Source organism: Falco peregrinus, chromosome 13 (genome assembly GCF_023634155.1).
Source record: "Falco peregrinus isolate bFalPer1 chromosome 13, bFalPer1.pri, whole genome shotgun sequence".
NCBI classification, from domain to species: Eukaryota; Metazoa; Chordata; class Aves; order Falconiformes; family Falconidae; genus Falco; species Falco peregrinus.
Window position 1 is genome coordinate 2806579 of NC_073733.1, and position 20815 is coordinate 2827393.

A 20815-nucleotide genomic window follows, 5' to 3' on the forward strand; every position below is an offset into this window, starting at 1 on the left:
ATAAGACTAATACCGTACCCTGGAGTCTCCTATTGTACCCTGTATGAGGCCAAGTGATTTCATGTGTGCCAGGTGATACCTTTTCAAGAAAATTGAAACCAATGGAAAATACAATAACCCAGAACCTTTAAGTCTGTACTGATTCTCCACCTTTAGATAGAGACATAAAGCTTCCAACCAAGTGTGACAGTCTTTCCAGAATATGGGGCTATCAGAGGCTCTCTCACTCCAATCAGCCTCTTTCAGCTGAAATCCAGCCATTAGTTAAATTCATCAAAGGGCTTGAAAGCAGAAAGGGAAATTCTTTGCCTCGTGCTTAACCTTTGTGTGATTGCACCTCTTCAGAGAATAAGCAAATCAAGTGGAAATGCCCTCCCATTTGTTTTATGAATGAGCCGTGTGGCAAATTCACTGTGATTTGGCTTTATTCAGTTTGTATAATTTCTGATGAGAGGTTTAAAAATAAATACACAATCAAAGGGACTATGGGGAGATTATACGTAAAGAACAAAAGTACAACATGATGGGGTGGGGTGACATTTCCTTGTACACTTCCTTTTTGTCTGCTCCATCAACTGAGTGAACCTGTCCTAGCTGTGAAAACCAGTGACACACTGGGCTGAAACGTGGGCTGCAGCTGGTGTTGTCTGTGCAGCTCAGGTGAGCACCCCATCACACTGTGCCTGTGCTCGTGCCATATATGTGGTTTTCATGGGGGAGACATATGAGTGGATCTCAGCAGAGCTTTGAATGCCTCTTTGGGAAATCTTTAAGGTGACAGCATTGCTGTTAACAGCCCCATCAATCTGCGTTGTAAGCGTTACTGCTTGTGAAGGAGCAATGCAATTAAAACACTAGAGGGTAAAGCAGTGTGAGGTGCTTTTCTTCTGGGAACACGGGCAGCGAAGTGGTATTCTCATTTGGCTGGAGGTTTGCAGATCGTTTATGTCTCCTGTTCTGCTGGGGCTCCTTTGAGCATTGATTTCTTTATTTTGAATGCCAGCACTCTGTATATTCTTGTTTTAAGATGTTTTGGCTGCTGCCATTATGGAAGGGCCCGTTGAATACAGTGGGAAATGCTATTGTTATTTTACAGTGCTTTTATGTTGTCTAAATAAAGGGCATGTCTGTACAAGAACAATTTGAACAAATGGCATAGTCTCACCACGTTTCTCCATCTCCCTTTCACAGCCTGCTCCCTATTCCTGCTTTCCCGCTGCTGTGGAGGAGTACGTAGTTTATGTAATGCTGATTTGAAAGGGAACTTCCCAGAGCTTTTTTTTTTTTTTTTTTCTATTACAACTCTGTTGATGTATTAATAAATGATCTAATAGAGAAATATTTCCCTGCCTTCAGATTATTCGTATTACCCAGGGGCCATGGTCCTAGAAACTTTGTAGGTACTTAGAATTTTCTAAGGAGATGGGTGATATATGATAGATTTCTTTGGGTTTTTTTGGGAAGGTGACTCTTCATTAAGTTAATTTTTGATTAGTGAGAAACTCTGTGCTGGAAATTAGATGCTGAATCTTGTGGGCTAACTAACAATGATGGTTTATCCCTGGAAGAGGTATGGACAGGTAATAGTGGTTTGTGTGGCCTACCCTCAAACTAAAGCACCCCTCCGAAAAGAGAACTGCTATTTGGTGCCTACTTCAGTCTCCAGGGACCAGTAAGTCCCCAATTTCTTTTTGAAATTAGCCCATAAGAATTGAGTGTTGATTAACTGGGACTACTTAGCAAAATTCTGCAATAATGACTGATTTCACTGAAACACGTTTCATGCTCGGCTGCCTCACTGCGGGCAGTTGGGGAGAAGGAGCAGATGTTAGCCTCCAACTGTGCTTCTGGGCTTTGGAAGTGAGCAAAGTCAGGGAGAATGCACCAGATACATTGGAGGCAGAGGCTCACCCATTCCCCAAACTGTTCTTCCAAGAGGCCGCATCTTGTAAAGCTGGAGCCAAGTCCCTTTGCAGCGATACAGCAGGTTCATGGGTGGTAGATTTAAAGCCTGCAGTAGCCTGGGACAAGTTGTGAACCTTGGTTTAGAGGTCACTTTCTGAAATGTAGTTTAGAAAAACATCCTAGGTGGTGATCCTGAGCTTTTTTGGTCAGGATGTGCTATAGATACAGACTGCAAGACAGGAGGTGACAAGGTGTGTGGGACCTGCTGCTGCAGGAGGGTCTTTCACGGCTTCTCCCTTCCCTTTCCTCTCCTTCAGGTCATGCAGGTTTGCTCCAGACTTGCTTTAGTAGTGGGGTCAGGCAGAGTGATTCTACCACATCATTTAACAGGGTGTTGTTCCTGTTAATCCTTCTCTTTTAATTTTCCTGCTTACTTTGATGGGAAGAGTTACTTTATCTTGATAGCAGTGACACAAAGGAATAGCCAAAAAAACCCAAAAAGTAAAACAATTTGCAAATTCCAGAGCTGAAGTACCACTTTTGAGCTCTTACATTCCTTGGGATCTCCCCCTGTGGCATTAATGACAATCCTTCCCCTTTGGCTGAGGTCTTTGGAAAGCGCAAGGAAAGGAGACAGTCAGGATCATTTGTCATACGGGTATTTCTGAGCTTTCCCAACACTGCTAAGGACAGTCACAGCTAGGTGAGCTCAGCACAGGTTTTGCAACAATGTACCACAGCTCCTTTGCTGTGCTACAGCCTTCAGCATCTCTGCCATGGCATGCCACAGTGTGCCAGCATCAGGAGCTCTCAGCTGGCACGCGCTGGTGGTACTGCATCCCAGAGGTCATGACTTGCAGAGTCCTCTGAAACCCTTTTTTATTGTTTGTTGTTGTCATTTTATTTTGGCAGCAGCTCTAATGTAATTCAGTATTTCCAGTGGCCATGTTCCATCCTGGAAATAACACCAGACTAGAAGAGAAAGGAAAATACATGCAGACCTTGAGTAGGAATATTTTTTCCCCACTAACTTTACTTGCTATTGTGAAAGCATTCACCTGCTTTACATGAGCGTTAGTAGCATCTTAAAGAAGCATCTTTAGAGTGAGGGTTTGTGACTGAATTATTGGAGGTTTACAGAGTGCTTTGGAAACCTGTGATGAAAATCCCTGGAAAGGCTGATGCGTGCGATCCTGGCAATACACTGATAATGCCCCATGTTCTTAGTGTGTGTTCCAGAAATGTCAGCTGTGCATATAATTAGAGAGAACATTGTCTTTTTTCCCTTTTTCGTTTTCCTCATTAAGTTTATTTATTTCTGGCGCTGGGACATAGAAGTACACCTCAAATCTCTGTTCTGGGACTTACCTTTGGCCATGACCAGGTGTTTGCTAGGAGGTGAAGAAGGATCCATGATGAACAGTGACTCTGGTCCCTAGACCATGCACAACATCCCAGTGGTTAATCCAGTCTTCTGCCTACTGTTTTTTTGTTTGTTTTTTTTTCTTCACCCCAGACAGAAAGTGGTTGGCAGAGCTCTGAAGTCTCTGTAAAACACTAAAAATTATTCTCAGGTCTGCTGTTAAGGAGTGCTCTTGGGCATTTCTCCTGCATTGATGTTAGATGGTGAGAGTGCTGGGGAACTTTTCTCTTTGGGCTCTTCAGTTTGAGCAACCAATGGCAAGAATGATTGATTTTAATGGGAGCTAGGACTTTCACCTTGAAGACAAGCAGTATTCAGGGTATGTCAAAACCAAATGTACATAGTATTATTATCACCTATTGCATTTCTTCTAGCCGCCTCTCTCTTCTTATGAGTAGAACACTTCCCAAATATCTGTGTTCTTGTTATTATAAATTTAAAGACTGAGATTTTGTGAATTCTTCCGGTAGGCACGGAGAACATGATTTTATTTACAACAGCCTTCACATACTGAGAAACTGCTGTATCTGGGAGAGTATGATTTAATATTTGGCTATTCCTATTGTGATTATTATTGTTAAATCTAGTTCTTTGTTACCCTTTTTAGTGATGGCCAAATTGTGGATGGGATGAACATAAGACATTGGAAGTGTAAACTTCTGCATCACCCAATTAAGCACAGAGTAATAGTAATTTCTAGGGCATGATTCACCTCACTCGAAGGTAGGCAACTGAAATTGCTGAGATGAATCACACTCCAGATGTGTCTCTTTCTCTTCACTGCTTATAAAGGAGTCCAGATGACTCTTAGATGCTGTGTGGTAGACATCTAAAATTATGGGAGATAAGTCCCTTTTGAGGTCTTCGGTGGAGTATGTGTGACCGCAGTGCTAAGACCCAGATTTGAAACCAATAGACGTGAACTTTCTGCAGTAAAGAGCTCCTGTGTTGAATTCTCAGAAAATAATATTTTATCCTGACCTTTCTCTAGTTTATCATCTCTTGCTGCTGCAGATGTCAGATTCTGTCTCTGTAACCCTGCCCTGAGTCAGACAGCTCCACAGATGCAGCAAGATGTCTTGCAAAATAAATTAAACTGGATCTTTTAATTTTAGACTCTGATGTTCTCTCAGTGGGCCCAGCATGTGTGATGGCAGGAACTTGAATTCTGCCATCCTGCTACCGCCCTTATTTCACAGGCTGAAGTGTATTTGTATTTGGGAAGGCCAGGGCTTGCTTGCAGGCTTGCTGGCATATGGATCCCTTTCTTGGGCTAAGGACACGGACCAGGGACTGGAAAGGACCAGCTAAAGGGCCCTTTTTTCTGTCTCCTGGCACTACAATGTGAAAACCAAGAATTTACAGCCTTTCTCCTTGAGTATCAAGAATTACTTTGCAAAGCCACCTCAGCTCCTGACATCCACTGAAAGCACCTTCCAGAACACTGCATTAACAACAGAAAAAGGCCAGGCACGCCCCTCTGCTTTTCTGGCCCTCGGCAAGTCCCTGTCAGCCCTTGCCGTAGCCAGGCCATGCTCCTTGGAGCTGGGATTTTGTGCCTCAGGCTCGGAAATGCACTTTTGCAAAGTAGGCTAGGAGGCTCTATAACACAATCCCTCTGAAGTTTGGTTTCAGTGATGTTTCTGTGGCAGTTTGTGCCTAGAACTGCCTGTGTGTGAAGTGACAGCAAAGTCTATGTCAGCTGAAGCAGAAAAGGATGAAACACGGCTTTTGCGTAATAGCTCTGTTCCTGGTTCATCATCAGTGAAAAATGGACTAAAATACCCAATGGCATTAACAAAAGGAGTGTGTCAGGCCAACCTGTTTTATTTTTTTACAAGAAAACTGTTTTTCTACACAAGGAGAATGTACTCTACCTCATTTATTTAGATAAGCTAAATGTAAGATCACCATGAGCCACTGGTGGGAGGTAGCCATGGGAAAAGGGGGGTAACGTTATATATTAGTGCAAGATTTCTGTGACACTGCAGTACTTCATGCTGTTTCAAAATCTCTGATAAGGTCTCTTTGGGAATAGTATTTACAGTTCTGGTCATCTACGTTCAAGAAAGATGCAGGCAAAATATCTAGGTGCCTAAAAGAGGTAGTGAAATGCGCAGGGAGAGGAAGAGCCATCTGCTGGAGAGCCAGGCTGAGAGAGCAGAGCTTGGTTAACTGGGGAAACCACAGGCCGAACATTGTCCATAAATACAGCAAAGCGAAATACCAGCGAAGGAGAAGAGCTTGGTCCTGGCAGAACAGACAGCTGTTGACTGGTCTTGAGTATATTGAGGGGGTTTTCTTCAGCTGTGAAGTCTTCATTCCTTCGAGATCCCTCTTGGGCTTCTTTGTGGTTTGAACTGATTCGTATTTAGGAAAGCATCTAGACACCTTCATTTAAAGCATCGCAAGGTTTTGTGAGGAAGAGCTGAAACATATCACTATGTGCATTCATATTCATGATATTAATAGCTGAGCATTCAGCTGTTGTACTGGAATTGGAAATCAATTTTTATAACTTATTTTTCCTGATGTGGCTACCCTACTTTCCTAAATGAGAGCCTGGAACTGGGGTGAACTGAGGGACCTACACCATCTGACTTCAGCTGGCACTGGTTTGGATGGGATCCTCTGGTGCCCAGCTCCTTGCAGCTCTGTACCAAAAGCCCAAACACGAGATAAACCCACACTAATACAGTAGATGGCCTCTGTGATGAGTTCAGCACATCAATTAGGTCCATTGCGCAACTCCTCAATGAGAGCTTGTTATTAACCCGTTTCTTTCTTTTCAGTCTACTATCAGGTGATCTTGAGGCTCGTGTTTAGAAGTCCCCTATATAATGTACGAAGAAGCCATGTTTCTTTTACAGCTGGTTTTGAATTAGAAAAGACATTTTGTCAAAATGGAAGTAGAAAGAAGATTCTTTTACTTTACTGCAGGAAGAAGAGAGATCCACTGACTAGATACATCTTGGCTTTGTGGATAAAAGGCACTGAGTGTCATGTTAGGCTTTCTTAGATCTTGCTGCTTTATGTAAAATTGACTAATAATTGAAGAGCTGAAACTACAGTTGTTGTCACAAAACTAAGGATCTTGATTTCTTAAAGGAAAGTCAGTTCAAGGAAAACTGTAAATCGGGTCTTTTAATCTGTTGACCAACTTGCCTGTAGGGACGTGAATGTTCTTGTATGTTTATGCTGAGAACCCTGCAGCAGTTCTAGAAGGTTTCCTGCTAGATTGTACTGTGCAGGTAGTTATTAGCAAGTATTTTGGTAAGCCAAACTTATAAAAGAGCCGTTAGAGCTCTCTAACCATTCCCAGTGCTTCTACACTTGCATAACCGCTGCAGCGGTTTATAATCTTTATGCCTTGTATTGCTTGCCTAAATTGAAAGGGTATCTGTGGCTGTTAAAGTCTTGCCATGTGGAAGGTCTGTAATGGTTGCAGCACTGAGCTCTTTGTGAGCTGAAACTCTGGTTTGGAGGCAAGCCCAAGTACATATTCAGTGTGTCTCAGCAGAATTAATGAACAAGGTTCAAGATGGCTCTGACAAGCTAATAAGCATATGCGTGAAGTCTGTATTTGCTAGGGCAGTTCTTACTGTTCACTGCAGAATTCCTAAAGTGGACAAAACATAAACACAATTTCTTATTCTGTTAAAAAAATGCATGATTTTCATTCTGAGGAGCAGTGGGTGTCCCAGTCATGGATGGATGATTTGGCTTGTGGATACACAAGCATCAGTGTTTGGATGAGTCCTTCCTGTAGGCATTAAGTAGGAGTTTTAGATGTATAAAACTAGGTGGCTCTCAGTGAAAATGAGAACCGGTTGGGTACTTCCCATGGGGCTGGCCTGGCTCTAAGGTGACCGTGGAGGAACATTCAGTAGGTCCTGTCAGACACAAGTCTGGCCTCAGTCCAGTTTCTAGTGGGCAGGTATCTGCCCCTTGAAGACTGTCACAGCAGCTGGTGCCGGCAGGTTCCCTGTGGGCAGTGGGGTGTGCATGTGCTGTGGGGCTGGGCTGTGCTCCAGGTCAGTGGGGTGCCACGCTGCCCTTCTTGTCTGCTGTGTAGTTTGAAGAGTTCAAAAGCAATGGGTGGCAGTACATTACCAGCACTCTGTAAATACAGAACTTCCAGTTTAAAATAATAATAAAACCCCCATGTTCTTCTAAATATTTTTGCAAACTTTGCTTGGATTTGCATGGAAATCTTTCTGAGCCTCGAGCTGACACTTGATCCTTTAACTGAACAAACTTGCTCTGAAATGAAAATTCCTTTGCAGGACACCGTCGTTTGGTTTAACCATTTTTGGGAACTCCCAGCTATACATCATGCTAATGGAACTGTACCTGAAAGCCATGTACCTTGAAAGACCTGCATGCTTATGAGTAGGATGTGGTGGTGGCAGTGAGAGGGGAGGTGCTGCTTTCCCTGATGCAGAGGGCCAGACCTGAGAGGCACGGAACATCCGCACGTGGTGCCTGTGCGGCATGGTTAAGAGCAGGGCGGCAGCCTGCGGGAACGGTCACGGGCTGTACTACATCATGGGAGGGTGAAATTGTTACGGATTGGAATGGAGGGAAATTGTTTTACTTTGGCTGAGTGCTTCTTTCTGTGCTGCTGCTGTGCATGTGCTTGCATGGGGGAGGTGAGCTTTTATTGACTGCTGTTTTTCTGTTTTCAAAGCTGATCAGTGGTGGTTCTATTGTAAGTGCTGAGGCAGTATGGGATCACGTCACCATGGCCAACCGGGAGTTGGCGTTTAAAGCAGGAGACGTTATCAAGGTCCTGGATGCTTCCAACAAGGACTGGTGGTGGGGTCAGATCGATGATGAAGAAGGATGGTTTCCCGCCAGCTTCGTGAGGGTGAGTGACTTTCTTCTTTTTACTGCTACAATGAATCACTGCTGAGGCTGCTCAGAAGGATCAATGAACTGAACTGGTTACTGTGTTTGTTATTGATGCTTATTTCCAGTGTGTCTGTTTTCTGTCTGAAAAATGGGGAGCAAAGGTTCAAAAGAAATGAGAGTGGGGTAGAGGGAGGCTGGGATAGGTGCCGGCTCTCTTTTTATACTGTTGGGGTAGGGAGTGGCCTTTGCTGTGTATCTGCTGCGGCCTCTCTCCTTAAGCAGTTCTTCTTTGGAAAACCAGGTAAGTATTATGTGGGCTACGAGTAGGTGATTTGGTGGGGCCTAAAACTTCATGCCAGCTACAAGTGACCCACATTTGGATGAGCTTTCTGGTCTGTGTGTAGCAAAAGGAGGTGTCAGCCTTCCCCTTTCCCAAAGCAGTGCTGTGTTTTGACTCTTCAGTAGTTTTAGATATAAAATTACTTTGCTAATTAGTCTGTGACCAGCTCTAGTTATTTTTTTTATTGAGACAAGGAACCATTTTACTTGTCTCTTTTTCTTCTGAAGCAGGTTTTGCTGCACGCAACCATCTCCAGTGGTGATCTGGCCTTTTACAAATAAGAAGAATGTAAGCACTTAATTTTTTTGCTCTGTATATGTTAAAAAAGCAAAAGGACAAGAAGATGCCCTTTTTGCTGTTGTCAGATCCTGCCACGTTATTTGGGCGCTCTCAAGCCTTCCTCAGGGAGTCGAGGTGTTGGCTTTGACCTTGCGCACTTCTCTCCTTTCTGTGCAGGATTCGATAGGTGGGATCAGAGATTTAATTCCTGTAGAAGCTTAGGGGATATGGTTCAAAAAATGAAGATTTCTTTTGCCTTGCAGAATTGTGTGAAAGATGACTTTCCTCTGAGCCTTCCAGGCAGTTTGACAGGCTCGGTAGTGTCAAGGGGAAGACTGTTCTCTCTGAAATGCACACTGAAGACCATGCCGCATCCCAAGGAGATGCCAGGCTTGCTTTAGTTCTCTGCCTGTCTTACCCTCCCTATTCTGGGCAACGGTGCATCATCAGCATGCCTGTTTGATTACATCACTTCAACAGGGAAATAGCCATATGGATTAGGAAAACTGGGTTCAAATATATGCCCTGGTGTTTCCTAGTGATGCACAATGACCACCAACAAGGGAACCCAGACCTTTGCTTGCTTCTGCCTCCCTGGTTCACAGTTCTTTTTTCCCTTTTGGTACTCATGATGCAGCTCTTATGTCTCTCCTAGGTTTGACCAGTGCTAAGAGCAAGCGATCAGTGACTGGAACTGGAATGTGGGCTGCCTCTGTGAAAAAGTTTATGCTGTTACTCTGGCCCAGAATAACAAAAAGTTGGTATTTTGTTGAATAGGACACGGTGAGTCTGACCTCACAGCCAGTGGAGGTAACAAGCCTGGAAAACAGATTTTTATCAGTTGTGATCAAGATTATAATCTTACTGCAGAAAATGCTCTCACCTGTGTGTCTAGCACATCTCATCTGTGTTGCCTGCTGGAAAGGCTGAATTAGAAAAAATTGTCTGTCTCATTATTTTTGCTTGATTTAGAGACTGAAATATTCTGGGCCAGTTTAACTTTTCAGTGTGTTGATCAGTGCTGTTTTCTTTGTGATTCTGGGGAAAAGATTTAATGTCCTTTGTTGTGTGATGTCGTAAATGTACTGTTCACGGTAGGTTTAATAACAGTCTTATTTTGCACTATCCCATTTTCTGAAAAAAACCCAAACCAAACGACTAAACAAACAGCCTATTTACTGTAAGGCCCAAAACCATGGATCATTCAGCTTGGCTGAACTTTTCCATCTCTCCCTACGCTTTTCAAGAGCTGAGAGGATGATTTTAGGAACTGGGAAAAACAAAGGAGAGGAATCAATTAATTTCAGACTGTTGTACACAAATGTCTGAACATCACCCTGGAACAAACCTTGGCACTTAAGATCATGATGGCCTTACCGGGCAAGTTCCCTGCCCGTTCTGTCTAATGTCACAACTCCGTGGCTTGACTTTACTCCAACAAATTCAATCCTTCCATCAGCTCTGCAAGAGGCCAGCTTGGTTATTCTGTCTGAGAGATCCTTGTTCAGCATGGGCTGGGACCAGGCACCTGCCCTGGAACTAACTGATGCACTCCCAAAAGGGGAAACTGCATGGTTTTACTGCCATGAATGATAATTAATATTTAAAAATAAGTACCAGGCATTTCAAAAAATATGCAAGTGGAGTTCTGGCACAGTTTGTCCGCAGCTCTGCAATGGAGGCTGGAGAGGAAAATTTGCCACTCGGGTTTACAAAACAGAGCTGCCTTCTCCACGCAGCACTTCTTGGTGTGCTGCCATGAGGCAGCCCACTCACTGGTTGTCCTGTGCTGAGAAAACAACTGCCATTTGGGCTGTCATGTTCTTCTCTCCTCTGCTGGCTGAGGTCGCTTGCTTGCCTCTTCATTTCTATTCTTGCATATCCCCCCCTCTTCACTCTTTCTGTCTTTCTTGGTAATTTGAACCAGATGCCTGCAAAGACTTTGAGGCCTTTAAGGAAGGTGCCTGTAAGCCCTCTTTTGCTTGCAGGACCATTGCAGGGGGGTTGTGCTCCTTCAGGGTCCTGCCAAGGACCATTTAACCTGAGCCCTTTTCACTTTACTGTTCTCTCCATTTTTTTCCATGTTTTTCTTATTCAGCTGATCACTCTTTCATAATGAGAAGGCTGGTTTTTTTCTCTGTTGTACTTTGAGCCCTGCTTTTTTAAGATGATGCCAGAAAACTGCCTGATTTAGCCTGGGTGGTTCTAGTTTTACTTGCAAAATAATTGCTTTCCTTTATATCTACATTTCTCTTATGCAAGTACAGGAGAAAAAGGGAAAATCATGTTGCATAGCAGAGGATGAAAAGCAATTCAAGTAAGGGATGAGGATGACAGGACAGACCAGGCAGGTATGAAACCAAATAGGATTAATATCAGGGTATTTTCGACTGCAGGTCTCTTGTAGGTACTAACAAGGGGTGCAGCAGTAGATCCCTGCAAAGTCAGATTCCTCTAAAAGTCATTTGAATCACTTCTGAGGACAAAACTGGGCTGGAAACCTAGTTTGCGGTGAGACGTCTGACACTTCTTGCTCTCCAGCCAGATCATATGGAAATCTTTGGCAAACTGTTTGGCACTCACAAAATCTCATAGCAGGAAAAAATCACATTTGCAAGTGCAGAGGGAAACGGTAACCTGCTGATTCCCTTGGCCTCTTTTACATGCATAGTTAGGGGGTTGCAAACAAAAAACACACTTGAATTGCCTGCACATGCAATTGTTGTCTCCATGCATAACACCTGCAGTTATCCTCTTAGTAGCCTGAGACTTAGCTGGAAGAAAAGGGGGAGAGAGGAAAGCCATAGAGTTTTAGGAGCACAGAAACTTTCAAGGAGAAACTGAGTGATAAAGTGATACTTCTGAGAAAAAGCACAACATAGGAGAAGTAAAATCTGGAGCTAGTAAGCAATGGTGAATGGTTTGCTGCAGGAAGCTGCTGCACTTAGGGAAGAAGTTATGAAAACTCATAGAGGCAGGTGAGAACTCCAGAACTAGATTTAAGGCTGAGTAATGAGCTGGGTTTGGGACTGATGAAGGGATCTGTGTTGTATTTTAGCACATGTTATCAAGTGAGCACACTGGACAGCCACAGGGTGCAACCATCAGTCTTGTGATTAGCTGCATAGTGTCTTTGAACGTCCTGTCAACTTTTAGGGGTCTAAGAGGGTGGGAGGTACAATTGTAAAAAATCAGCATGAATTTTAAACAGAATTTCATACTCATAGGGGTGATGCTACTTGTTGCTCATGTCTCCTTTGTGGATGGCATAGCCTTGGGCTGTCTTTACATGATGTGGTACAAATGAGTTTTGGCATACCGGCACATCCAGTGTCCACATCTACTCAAAAAAAAATAGGCTTAGTGTTTGTAGGGAAGAATTTACAGCACAAAATAATAGTCCAGTATTGCAAATGGATCAATTGTTGTACCTTAAGGCCTCATTTAGAAAATACAGTTAAGTCTCAAAACCAAAGTTTTGATTCAGAGCCTAACATCAAGTCTCCTAAATGGCTGGGGTGAGATTCAAACACTCCAAATGCAGGAAATCAAATGGCATCCTGTTTGAGCTCTAACATATTTCCACTGAGAAAGAAATAAAAAAAAGAAAGCTTATGGACATTTAGTGCTCTAAAATCTTTCCACAGAGACATGGCAGAATGCACCCATCCTGGGCAGGGCAGGGGATTTATTTTGTTGTAAAGCTCTCCTTAATCTCTTTGGATGCCAAGAGGCAGACTAAGTTTCCAGAATACATTTCTTCTCACCTCAGCAGCAGTGACCCTTCCTCATATTTATTAGGCTAAGCTAAAGGGCAAATCTGGGGCTGAGGAGGTTTTACTGCAACTTTTTGTACTGCCCAGTGACTGTTGAGTTTTGTGCAGAAATGAAGGGTAATGGTCCTCCAAAGGCTTGAGCAAAGATGGTGTATTGAAGTCTTTGTAGTCCATACCTTTTACATAGGAGAAGATGCAGGGGTGGATCGGTGCAGCAGTGCTCCTTGTTTTCTCTCATCATTGCCTAGGTTTCCCTGAGTGTTGCAATTTTGGATTGATTTTCCTGCTGAAAAGCTGCCTTTGACCCACATTATTTTCTGCTGCTGAAGAAGTGCTAGATAAATTAGTGTAAGCTTTCAAGGCACTATTTAGAAAGGAGACTGTAAACCCCAAGTCTTATCTTAGTGCTCAGCAGCTCGTACACTTTTTTGGGTAGGTGGGTTTAGCTTTTATTCATAGGAGTTGTGTATTGTGTATTGTGCTCTGTATTGTGGGCGTATTTCCAAGAGCCACCCACATCTTGCTGTCCCATCCGCTTTTTTCACCTTTAAAATTTCATTGCCTGTGTAGGGATCTTGATACAACAGCACATCACTTACCTGCTTTTCTGTTCTCTGCACTCATCATGTTAGTGTTTACTTGGTGCCAATGGCAGGGGCGTCAAGGTGAGATTTTTCCAGAGAAAAGAGGATGACGCTGAAGTAGCATTCACCTGTTGGTCAAACAAAACGGTATGTACTGCAGTGTCTGCTGCAGTCAGTACCTTATAAAGGAGATTTTATTCTCCTGTGGCAAATACAGCATAAAAATAGCTTCTGGTAGAGGTAGAGGTATCACACAGCATGAGCAGCACTCCACAGCGACAGGATGCACTGCAGAAAAAATTGTGAGTTTTCCTTTTTCTTTTTTTTAAGTCAAGCAGCATTTTAGCATTCAAACACTGCCTGTGCTAATTGCAGCTGCTGTTATCATGACAACTCATTCCACTCAGAGAGGTCAGCATCCGTCAGATCTCCTAAGGTTCAAATGCCAGCGCTTGGGCCCTTCCCTGTACAAGCTGCCTTGCAGGTGTAAAAACAGTGTTTTGAGGCCATTCTTAGAATGAGGCAAACTAGGCACAGATTTTCACAGCCCCTTCCCTGTCCTCTGCCAAACTGGTAGTGAAGGAAGATTTTCCCCCTGAATGAAGCAGTGGCTTCCTTGGCCTGGCAAGGTTTCTGTGATGAGCTGCTAGAGCAGCTGAGCTTTCACTCTTCCCTGTTGTGCATCACATGTAACATCACACAGCAGGGCCTTTTGGTTTTTAGGAGGGTGGAGAGTGACGAGCCCTAACTCACAGTATTTTGGCCAGTATAGTGTAGCACATCCAGTTTATTGCAGTGTCCAAGCCACTTTTGCTACATGGTGGAGCTCCAGCCCATGCGAGTCTGTGCATTTAGACTGCAGGAGGCGGAGGGAGTAAGCACAGGGCAAGTTCGTTGGAGCCATTTTTGCTCACCTGTTCACAGGTGCAGTCTGACATTGTCCCTACGGAGTCACCTGTTTTCTTCTTTCCCAGAAACAAGTGACGGGTATTTCTTACCTTCGGTAAAGGGAACTTCTGAGGTGGGGAATGGAGAGATTTAAAGGGGAGAGGAAGAACTGGAAGTAGGTTTGCTGAAGCTGGGCAGCTGCAGGAGGGCAAGAGAAGGTATCAAAGAGCCTGTGACCTGGAGGGCGGTGAAGGACAATGAGCCTGGAGCCAGATTACAGAGGGAAAATTTCAGGCTATGGGAGGAAACAGTGGTAGGACCACAGGAGGGAAAACCAACTTGCTTTAACTGCCTTTCCTTCTACTGCTGGATGTCTTATTCCGCATCTTAGAAGAGGGATCTGTGAAGGTGGTCTGTGTTTCCTTGAACAGCATCCCAGCCGTGGCCCCACACTTTGCTATGCCTGCCGCTTGCCCACAGAAGAGCAACAAGGCTGGGGCAGCTGCTGGGAGGACAGGCAGCATCCCTGTGCTTCTTCTGCTTGCCAGGGCCTCACCTCCTCTCTGAAGGCAGGGAAGGGAGAAGCATCTGCCCTTGGGCGTTTGTAGAGCCCAGGACAGCCTGTGCTTCCTCCTGAGGGCAGCGAGAGGCTGTGCCCGGATCACTGGAGTGACACGTCGAGACTGATGATGTTTTACTTATGCAAAGCTCTGCACCATGAGCCCTACTTGATTACAAATAAGCAACTGATCTTTTTAATCTGGTATAGAATCCAACTGAACAGGCATATTATACAGTGCGTGTGGCTGAAAACAAGGGTACAGCACTAGCTAACTACCAGCTTATCAAAATAGGGAGGGCTAACTACCAGTTTACGGAAGAAGGGAGAAGGGGCACATCTTGCAGCTCACACAGGGCAGCATGGCTAGGTGGGTAAAATAGTCCTGAGGGTCTGTGCTGCAGCTTGTTTCTGTAGGGTTATTGGAGTCTCCTACACTCCCTTGCAGTTGTTGTAGGGCTAATGATCCTGTAATACCACTATTTGGTGACAGGTTTTGCTGAAGATTGGGCTGCTCATACTCCTATTTGTTATAAAGTCGCTGGTGAACAGAGGTGCAGTGGAATAGCAACAGCTCTCTGGAAGGATCTGCCTGTATCATTTATCTGCCACAGTATTTAATTGTGAGCTAGAATCCAGGATGGCACATTATCTGCTAGTTTTGTCCTTGTGAGTATCCAATGGAAGGAAATTAATAATCCAGATGGCTGGTAAAATGTTTGTTTTATCATGCCTTCTGATTATTATGAGAGGATCAGCCCTCTGTGCCTATTCAAGTAAAATGTCCTCTATATACAGTATATGCATTCAGTAATCTAAATATATAATAATTGCAGGTCAGCTAGCGTTGGAATGGTGCTGTTTGGTGATTTTATGCACCATTTGGGTATAGTTGCAAATTGATAAATCACATTTCTACAGATTTTATATCACAGAATGGTTTGGGTTGGAAGGGACTGAAAGCCCATCTAGTTCCAGCCCCCTGCAGTGGGCAGGGACACCTCCCCCCAGCCCAGGCTGCTCCCAGCCCCGTCCAGCCTGGCCTTGGGCACTGCCAGGGATGGGGCACCCACAGCTGCTCTGGGCAGCCTGGGCCACTGTCTCACCACCCCCACAGTTAAGAATTTCTGCCTTGCATCTAATCCAAACTGACCCTCTTTCAGTTTAAAGCCGTTGCCCCTTGTCCTGTCACTACAGGCCCTTGTAAAAAGTCCCTCCCCAGCTTTCTTGGCAGCCCCAGCAGGTACTGGGAGGCTGCTCTATGGTCTGCCTGGAGCCTTCTCCTCTCCAGGCTGAACCACCCCAGCTCCCTCAGCCTGTCTTCCTGGGAGAGGTGCTCCAGCGCTCTGATCACCTTCATGGCCCCCTCTGGACTCGCTCTGACAGGTCCATGTTCTCCTGATGTTGGGGGCCCCAGAGCAGAGGAGGAGAATCACCTCCTCACCCTGCTGGCCACGCTGCTTTTGATGCAGCCCAGATCTGGCTGGCTTTCTGTGCTGCAAGTGCACATTGCTGGGTCACATCGAGCTTCTCATCCACCAGCATCCCCAAGCCCTTCTCCTCAGTCCATTCTCCGCCCAGCCTGTGTTTGTGCTTGGGATTGCCCCAGCCCATGTGCAGGACCTTGCACTTGGCCTTGTCGAACTTCATGAGGTTCACATGGGCCCGCCTCCAGCGAGTCAAGGTCCCTCTGGATGCCATCCCTGCCCTCCAGCGGGTTGACTGCACCGCCAGCTTGGTGTCGTTGGCAAACTTGCTGAGGGTGCGCTCAACCCCACTGTCCATGTTGCTGACAAAGCTGTTAAATAGCACTGGTGCCAGTGCTGACCCCTGAGGAGCACCACTTGTCTCCACTTGAACTTTGAGCCCTTGACTGCAACCCTTTGAGTGTGACCATCCCGCCTATTCCTTACCCACTGAGTGGTCCATCCATCAAATCCATGTCTCTCCAATTTAGAGACAAGGATGTCATGTGGAACAGTGTCAAATACTTTGCACAAGTCCAGGTAGATGATGTCAGTTGCTCTTTATCCACCAACACCGTAACCCCATTGTAGAGGGCCACCAAGTCTGTCAGGCACGATTTGCCTTTAGTGAAGCCACGTTGGCTGTCACCAGTCACCTCCCTATTTTCCATGTGCCTTAGCATAGTTCCGAGGAGGGTCTGCTCCATGATCTCTCCAGGCACGAGGGTGAGACAAACTGGCCGGTAGCTCCCTGGGTCTTCCCTGGGTTCCTTTTTAAAAAGGATATAAATCACATATAATGCTAACTAGCACGGTGAAATGATCCGTGCTCTCTGACTCCCAGAACTGGGTCCTTAGGCTAAAGGGACTTTTTTATTTGAGTATTTTACTTTTATCTGCCTCTGCAAATTACTATGTTATGCAGGAGCTGGTCATGACTTCCTAATTAGGGTTGAATTTTGAAATAGGACTGTGAGCCTCATAAGCCTGTTTGTCTCCACATGCAGGGCGGCCTTTCAATGTGAAACATCACTTAGGACTAGCATTATGCAACTTGAATTTTTTCTCTTTGTAGTTTTTGTTGGTTTAATTAATTCTTAATACAAAGCGTTTGAAAGGGTTCTTAGGGCAAGCTTCATAGTTTGTCGTGCTGGACCTTTTGATGGTGTGGGGGAGACCCACACAATGCCAGATTATTCCAGAGCCCATGATTTTTTGCATTGCAGAGGTATTCAAAAAGGCACTGAAGGCTAATTTATTGTTGTAGGGTTCTTGTTGATTGCTGAACAGCTGTTTCTGTTTATTCTTTAAAAATAAGGTGGCATTGGATACAGGAATTTAGTCTGGTATCCCAAACCCCCGTCCGTGCCAAGCCGCTGCCCCTAACAGCTGAGGAGGACAGGACAGGAGCCTGGAGAGGCTTCTTGAAACCCAGGTGAGCAGCAGAGCTGACAAGCTGCCAGGGAACTGAAGTCCCATCTAGGCTCTATGGGAAGTCCCAAAGGAGCGTCACAGTGGTGGCAGCCACCCCTCCTGAGCAGAAAAGACTGGGGAGATGAGGTCAAACTAGAGTTTTGAAGTTTCTTTTATTAAAAAAAGACATTTGCACTGGGAGGGAGGTACATCTGTATATTTGTGTCCAGTGTATGTTGGAAAATCTGGGGAAGAGAGTGCCCTTTTTCCATTAGTGGTATCTCAGCTGTTCACAGCAGATGGAGGTCGAGCATTTCAGGCAGGAGAGCATTCCTGGGAGAGGTGTGTACCTAAAACATAGAGATCACCCTACTTACAGGTGATATGGACCGGGCTAAAACAGGAACCTTTGCAGCATTGTTTAAATCAACTACATGTGGTAAGTTACTGGAAAAAAACAGTGTCACCCCCAGTTTGCCTCTTCCACCTTACTGTCGCCTGCAGCACACCATCGTTGCAGTTTGAGTGAGCAGGTCAGTGAAGCAGAGAAGATCTGGCTTGGAGTGGTGGTGTTGGGTCAGAGGACACAATTAACACTGAGTGCAGCCTTCCCTTGCCCCAGCGCAATCCGGCTCCTTCTCAGCACAGGCACAAGAGAATTTGAGAGCTGAAGCTGCAAAACCAGCCTTACTGCTTCAGACTAGAGGTCCCTCTAGCCAACTTGTTGCTTATAGATCCTCATGCTCAACAGGATTGTGGCAAGCCCAGAATGATGAATTTAAGTCCGTATTTCAAAGTATGTATGAGCTTTTCTGTGCCCTCTGCTTTAACGTAAAGTCTGTCAACCCCAAAAATATTCATGAAAAATGTCATTGGTAAGGTAGATCATACCCCTGTTTATAGGTGGGGAAAGCCTCCACCAGTTTAAGTGATCGACCCAAGGTCAGCAGCAGAGCTGGCAGTGTACCTCATCTTTTGTGAGTCATGGTCCAGACTTCAAATGATCCCCTGGTAGAATGATCCGTGTTTGAATTATGGAGAACTTCAGAGGTTAGGACAGAAAGCAGGAGTGTTTGAACAGCACAGTGGGATTAATCCTTTCAGCAGCTGAGGCTGGAGAGCATGGGGTGGCAGACACGTTCAGCTTCCTCTGTTAGCGATAAGATTGTTGCATGTTTTTACTCTAAAGCAAAAATCATCTAGACTAGAACTGTAATTTTTTTCCTTTTGGGAATATGAATCCTAGCAGGAAAGAGCAAAAATTTCATTAAGGAAAAAAGCGGGACTCCTGAGATTCCCAGATGTGGAAGCAGGGAGTGTTCCTGCAGTGCACAAAAGGCAGACTAAAATCGGAGGATTTCAGAAATCATTAAAGTTCGCAAGCTTGCTATTTGCTTTAGAGTTTCAAAGCCTTTAGGTTTTATGCTTTCAAGCTCCCCCCACCCTTTATGATTAGATCATTCCTGCTTTATTTTTTAAATGAAAATTGAAATTTTTATGATTATCACTTGACTCCAAGAGGCAGAGTTTTAAAAATATCTTCTTTTGCCAAACTGGCTGGAGTGTCATGAACTTGGTGACAAGCTGTTCCAATTGGGTTTGGGAGAGCTACGTAATACCTTTTCATAGTAGCAGGAAGGTAGGATGGGAAGTTATTTTAAACTTCAGCCAACAGGGTTTAATACCTACATTGGTCTTGCTTGGTTTTCAACATATACTTGGTTTGGAATGCCAACAAAGCTGTTGTGAGGACATATTCCTGAAAGAACTCCCCATGCAATTCTGTCCTTCCCAGGTCTAGCCCATTTTCCCTTCTGAGGCTGGCCCCCAGGTTTTCACTGCAGAGCCCCTGCTAAAACCAGTGTCACTGGTGTAAGTAAATTGGCCCCTGAGGTTGCTTTGGCAATCTTAGGCCAGCACGGCGGTTACTCAGAAGCAGCATGCAGATTGCTTATGTTTCAGCATGAAACACTGCTCACGTACACGAGGCATTGCTGTATCTCCATGCAACTGAAACCTCTTCCAGAGCAGAGTAGGATTTTCTGGGAAGAGACTTATTTTCTAACTAGCTTTTGGGTTGTTTCCCTGAACAAGTGACATTCTTCTGAAATTTGTTTTGGTGTGCCAGGAGAGGGTTTTAATGTTGACCCCATATCTTTGGGTGCGATTAGCTCACAAACTCACTGCCTTCCCTTGCAGTGACCCAGGGCTCAACCAGGCTTCCCAGGGCTGATGGAAATCCTGCAAAAACACCCTTTCAGAGATCCTTGTGCAGCCCCACAACCGGGAGACAACGTGACCTAGTCCATCTTTGCATCAGATGCCACAATGGAGAGTGCCACCCTGTGGGAAGGACCTAAGGAAAGGCGTGCAGACCTGCTCCTGGGCATGCTGCATCTCCCTGGGGTTTCCCTGTGTCCAAACTGGCGTAGCTGGACCGGGCTGGGGTCGCTGAAATGCCCACCTGCAGCACCCAGGGCTGTTCACCCTTAAGCCCAGCCCTGCTTTGACCGCAGCCGAGCCACCCTGGGTACTGCAGTGCTGCAGGACCGCACGGCCATTCTGTGCCTGGATGCACCCCTTGCCCCCGGGGTGCATCAGGACATAAGAAACAAGACCTGACAGCCGTTATTTGCTGGGTTTCACTTCTGCACTGTCACACAAGACATTAAAGTGACTCTTGGCAACGCTGTCCTGGGGAAAGGTATGAAGCCTTTGTACTTTGAGGATGGCTCCTTCTTGCAATGGGAGCAGCACTGAGGTGCCAGGAGGGATTATTTCACCTCCTTAGCAGGCTTTGGAGTATCCCTCTGGTCTCCTGATGTGCAAAAGGAGGTCCCATGTTGGCAGTGCAGCGTGGAGGACAGGTGGGAGATTGCGTGGGCAGAGCAGGCAGAACGCTTGGGTCCATTTTGGCTCTCCCTTGCTCATTCAGGCAAGTGGTCTGCACTGGGTTTTCTGCCCTGGAGAGTTGCTGGTGCTGCCAGGACACGGTGTGAGCACAGCCTGGGGCCAACAGCTCTCTGCAACGCTTCGTGTAGGGTTGATGCCTCCAGTGGGTCCTGCCCTGCTGCTGGCAAAGAGGGCATCTTGTCATTTAAACAGGCATTGCTGCGCTGCACGCCCTCCTGTTAAGTCCTTGATAGCTCCCAGACACAGGGCACAGCTATAAGCAGGGTGAAAAGTCCAGCTTTTTGTTGCTTTGGGTTTTTTTTATCCCTGAAGTTTGCGGCATCATTAACATTCTGCTAGAGAAGAGATGGATTTTCTTCAAACATATTGGCTTCTTGGCCTTTATAACTCAACTGTGGGATGACAAAATGTGGGA

At 45.3% G+C, this 20815-nt stretch overlaps 1 protein-coding gene across 10 annotated transcripts in view; it reads left to right on the top strand.

The window, feature by feature from the left end:
- ARHGEF9 (Cdc42 guanine nucleotide exchange factor 9) overlaps positions 1–20815 on the top strand; it is a 221650-nt gene that overhangs the window by 143641 nt on the left and 57194 nt on the right. For all 10 annotated transcript variants that reach the window (XM_055817993.1, XM_055817994.1, XM_027784197.2 and 7 more), the window contains one exon: positions 8019–8198. In XM_055817993.1, the coding sequence (XP_055673968.1) occupies positions 8019–8198 (180 nt within the window). The remainder of the gene's footprint in view (positions 1–8018; positions 8199–20815) is intronic.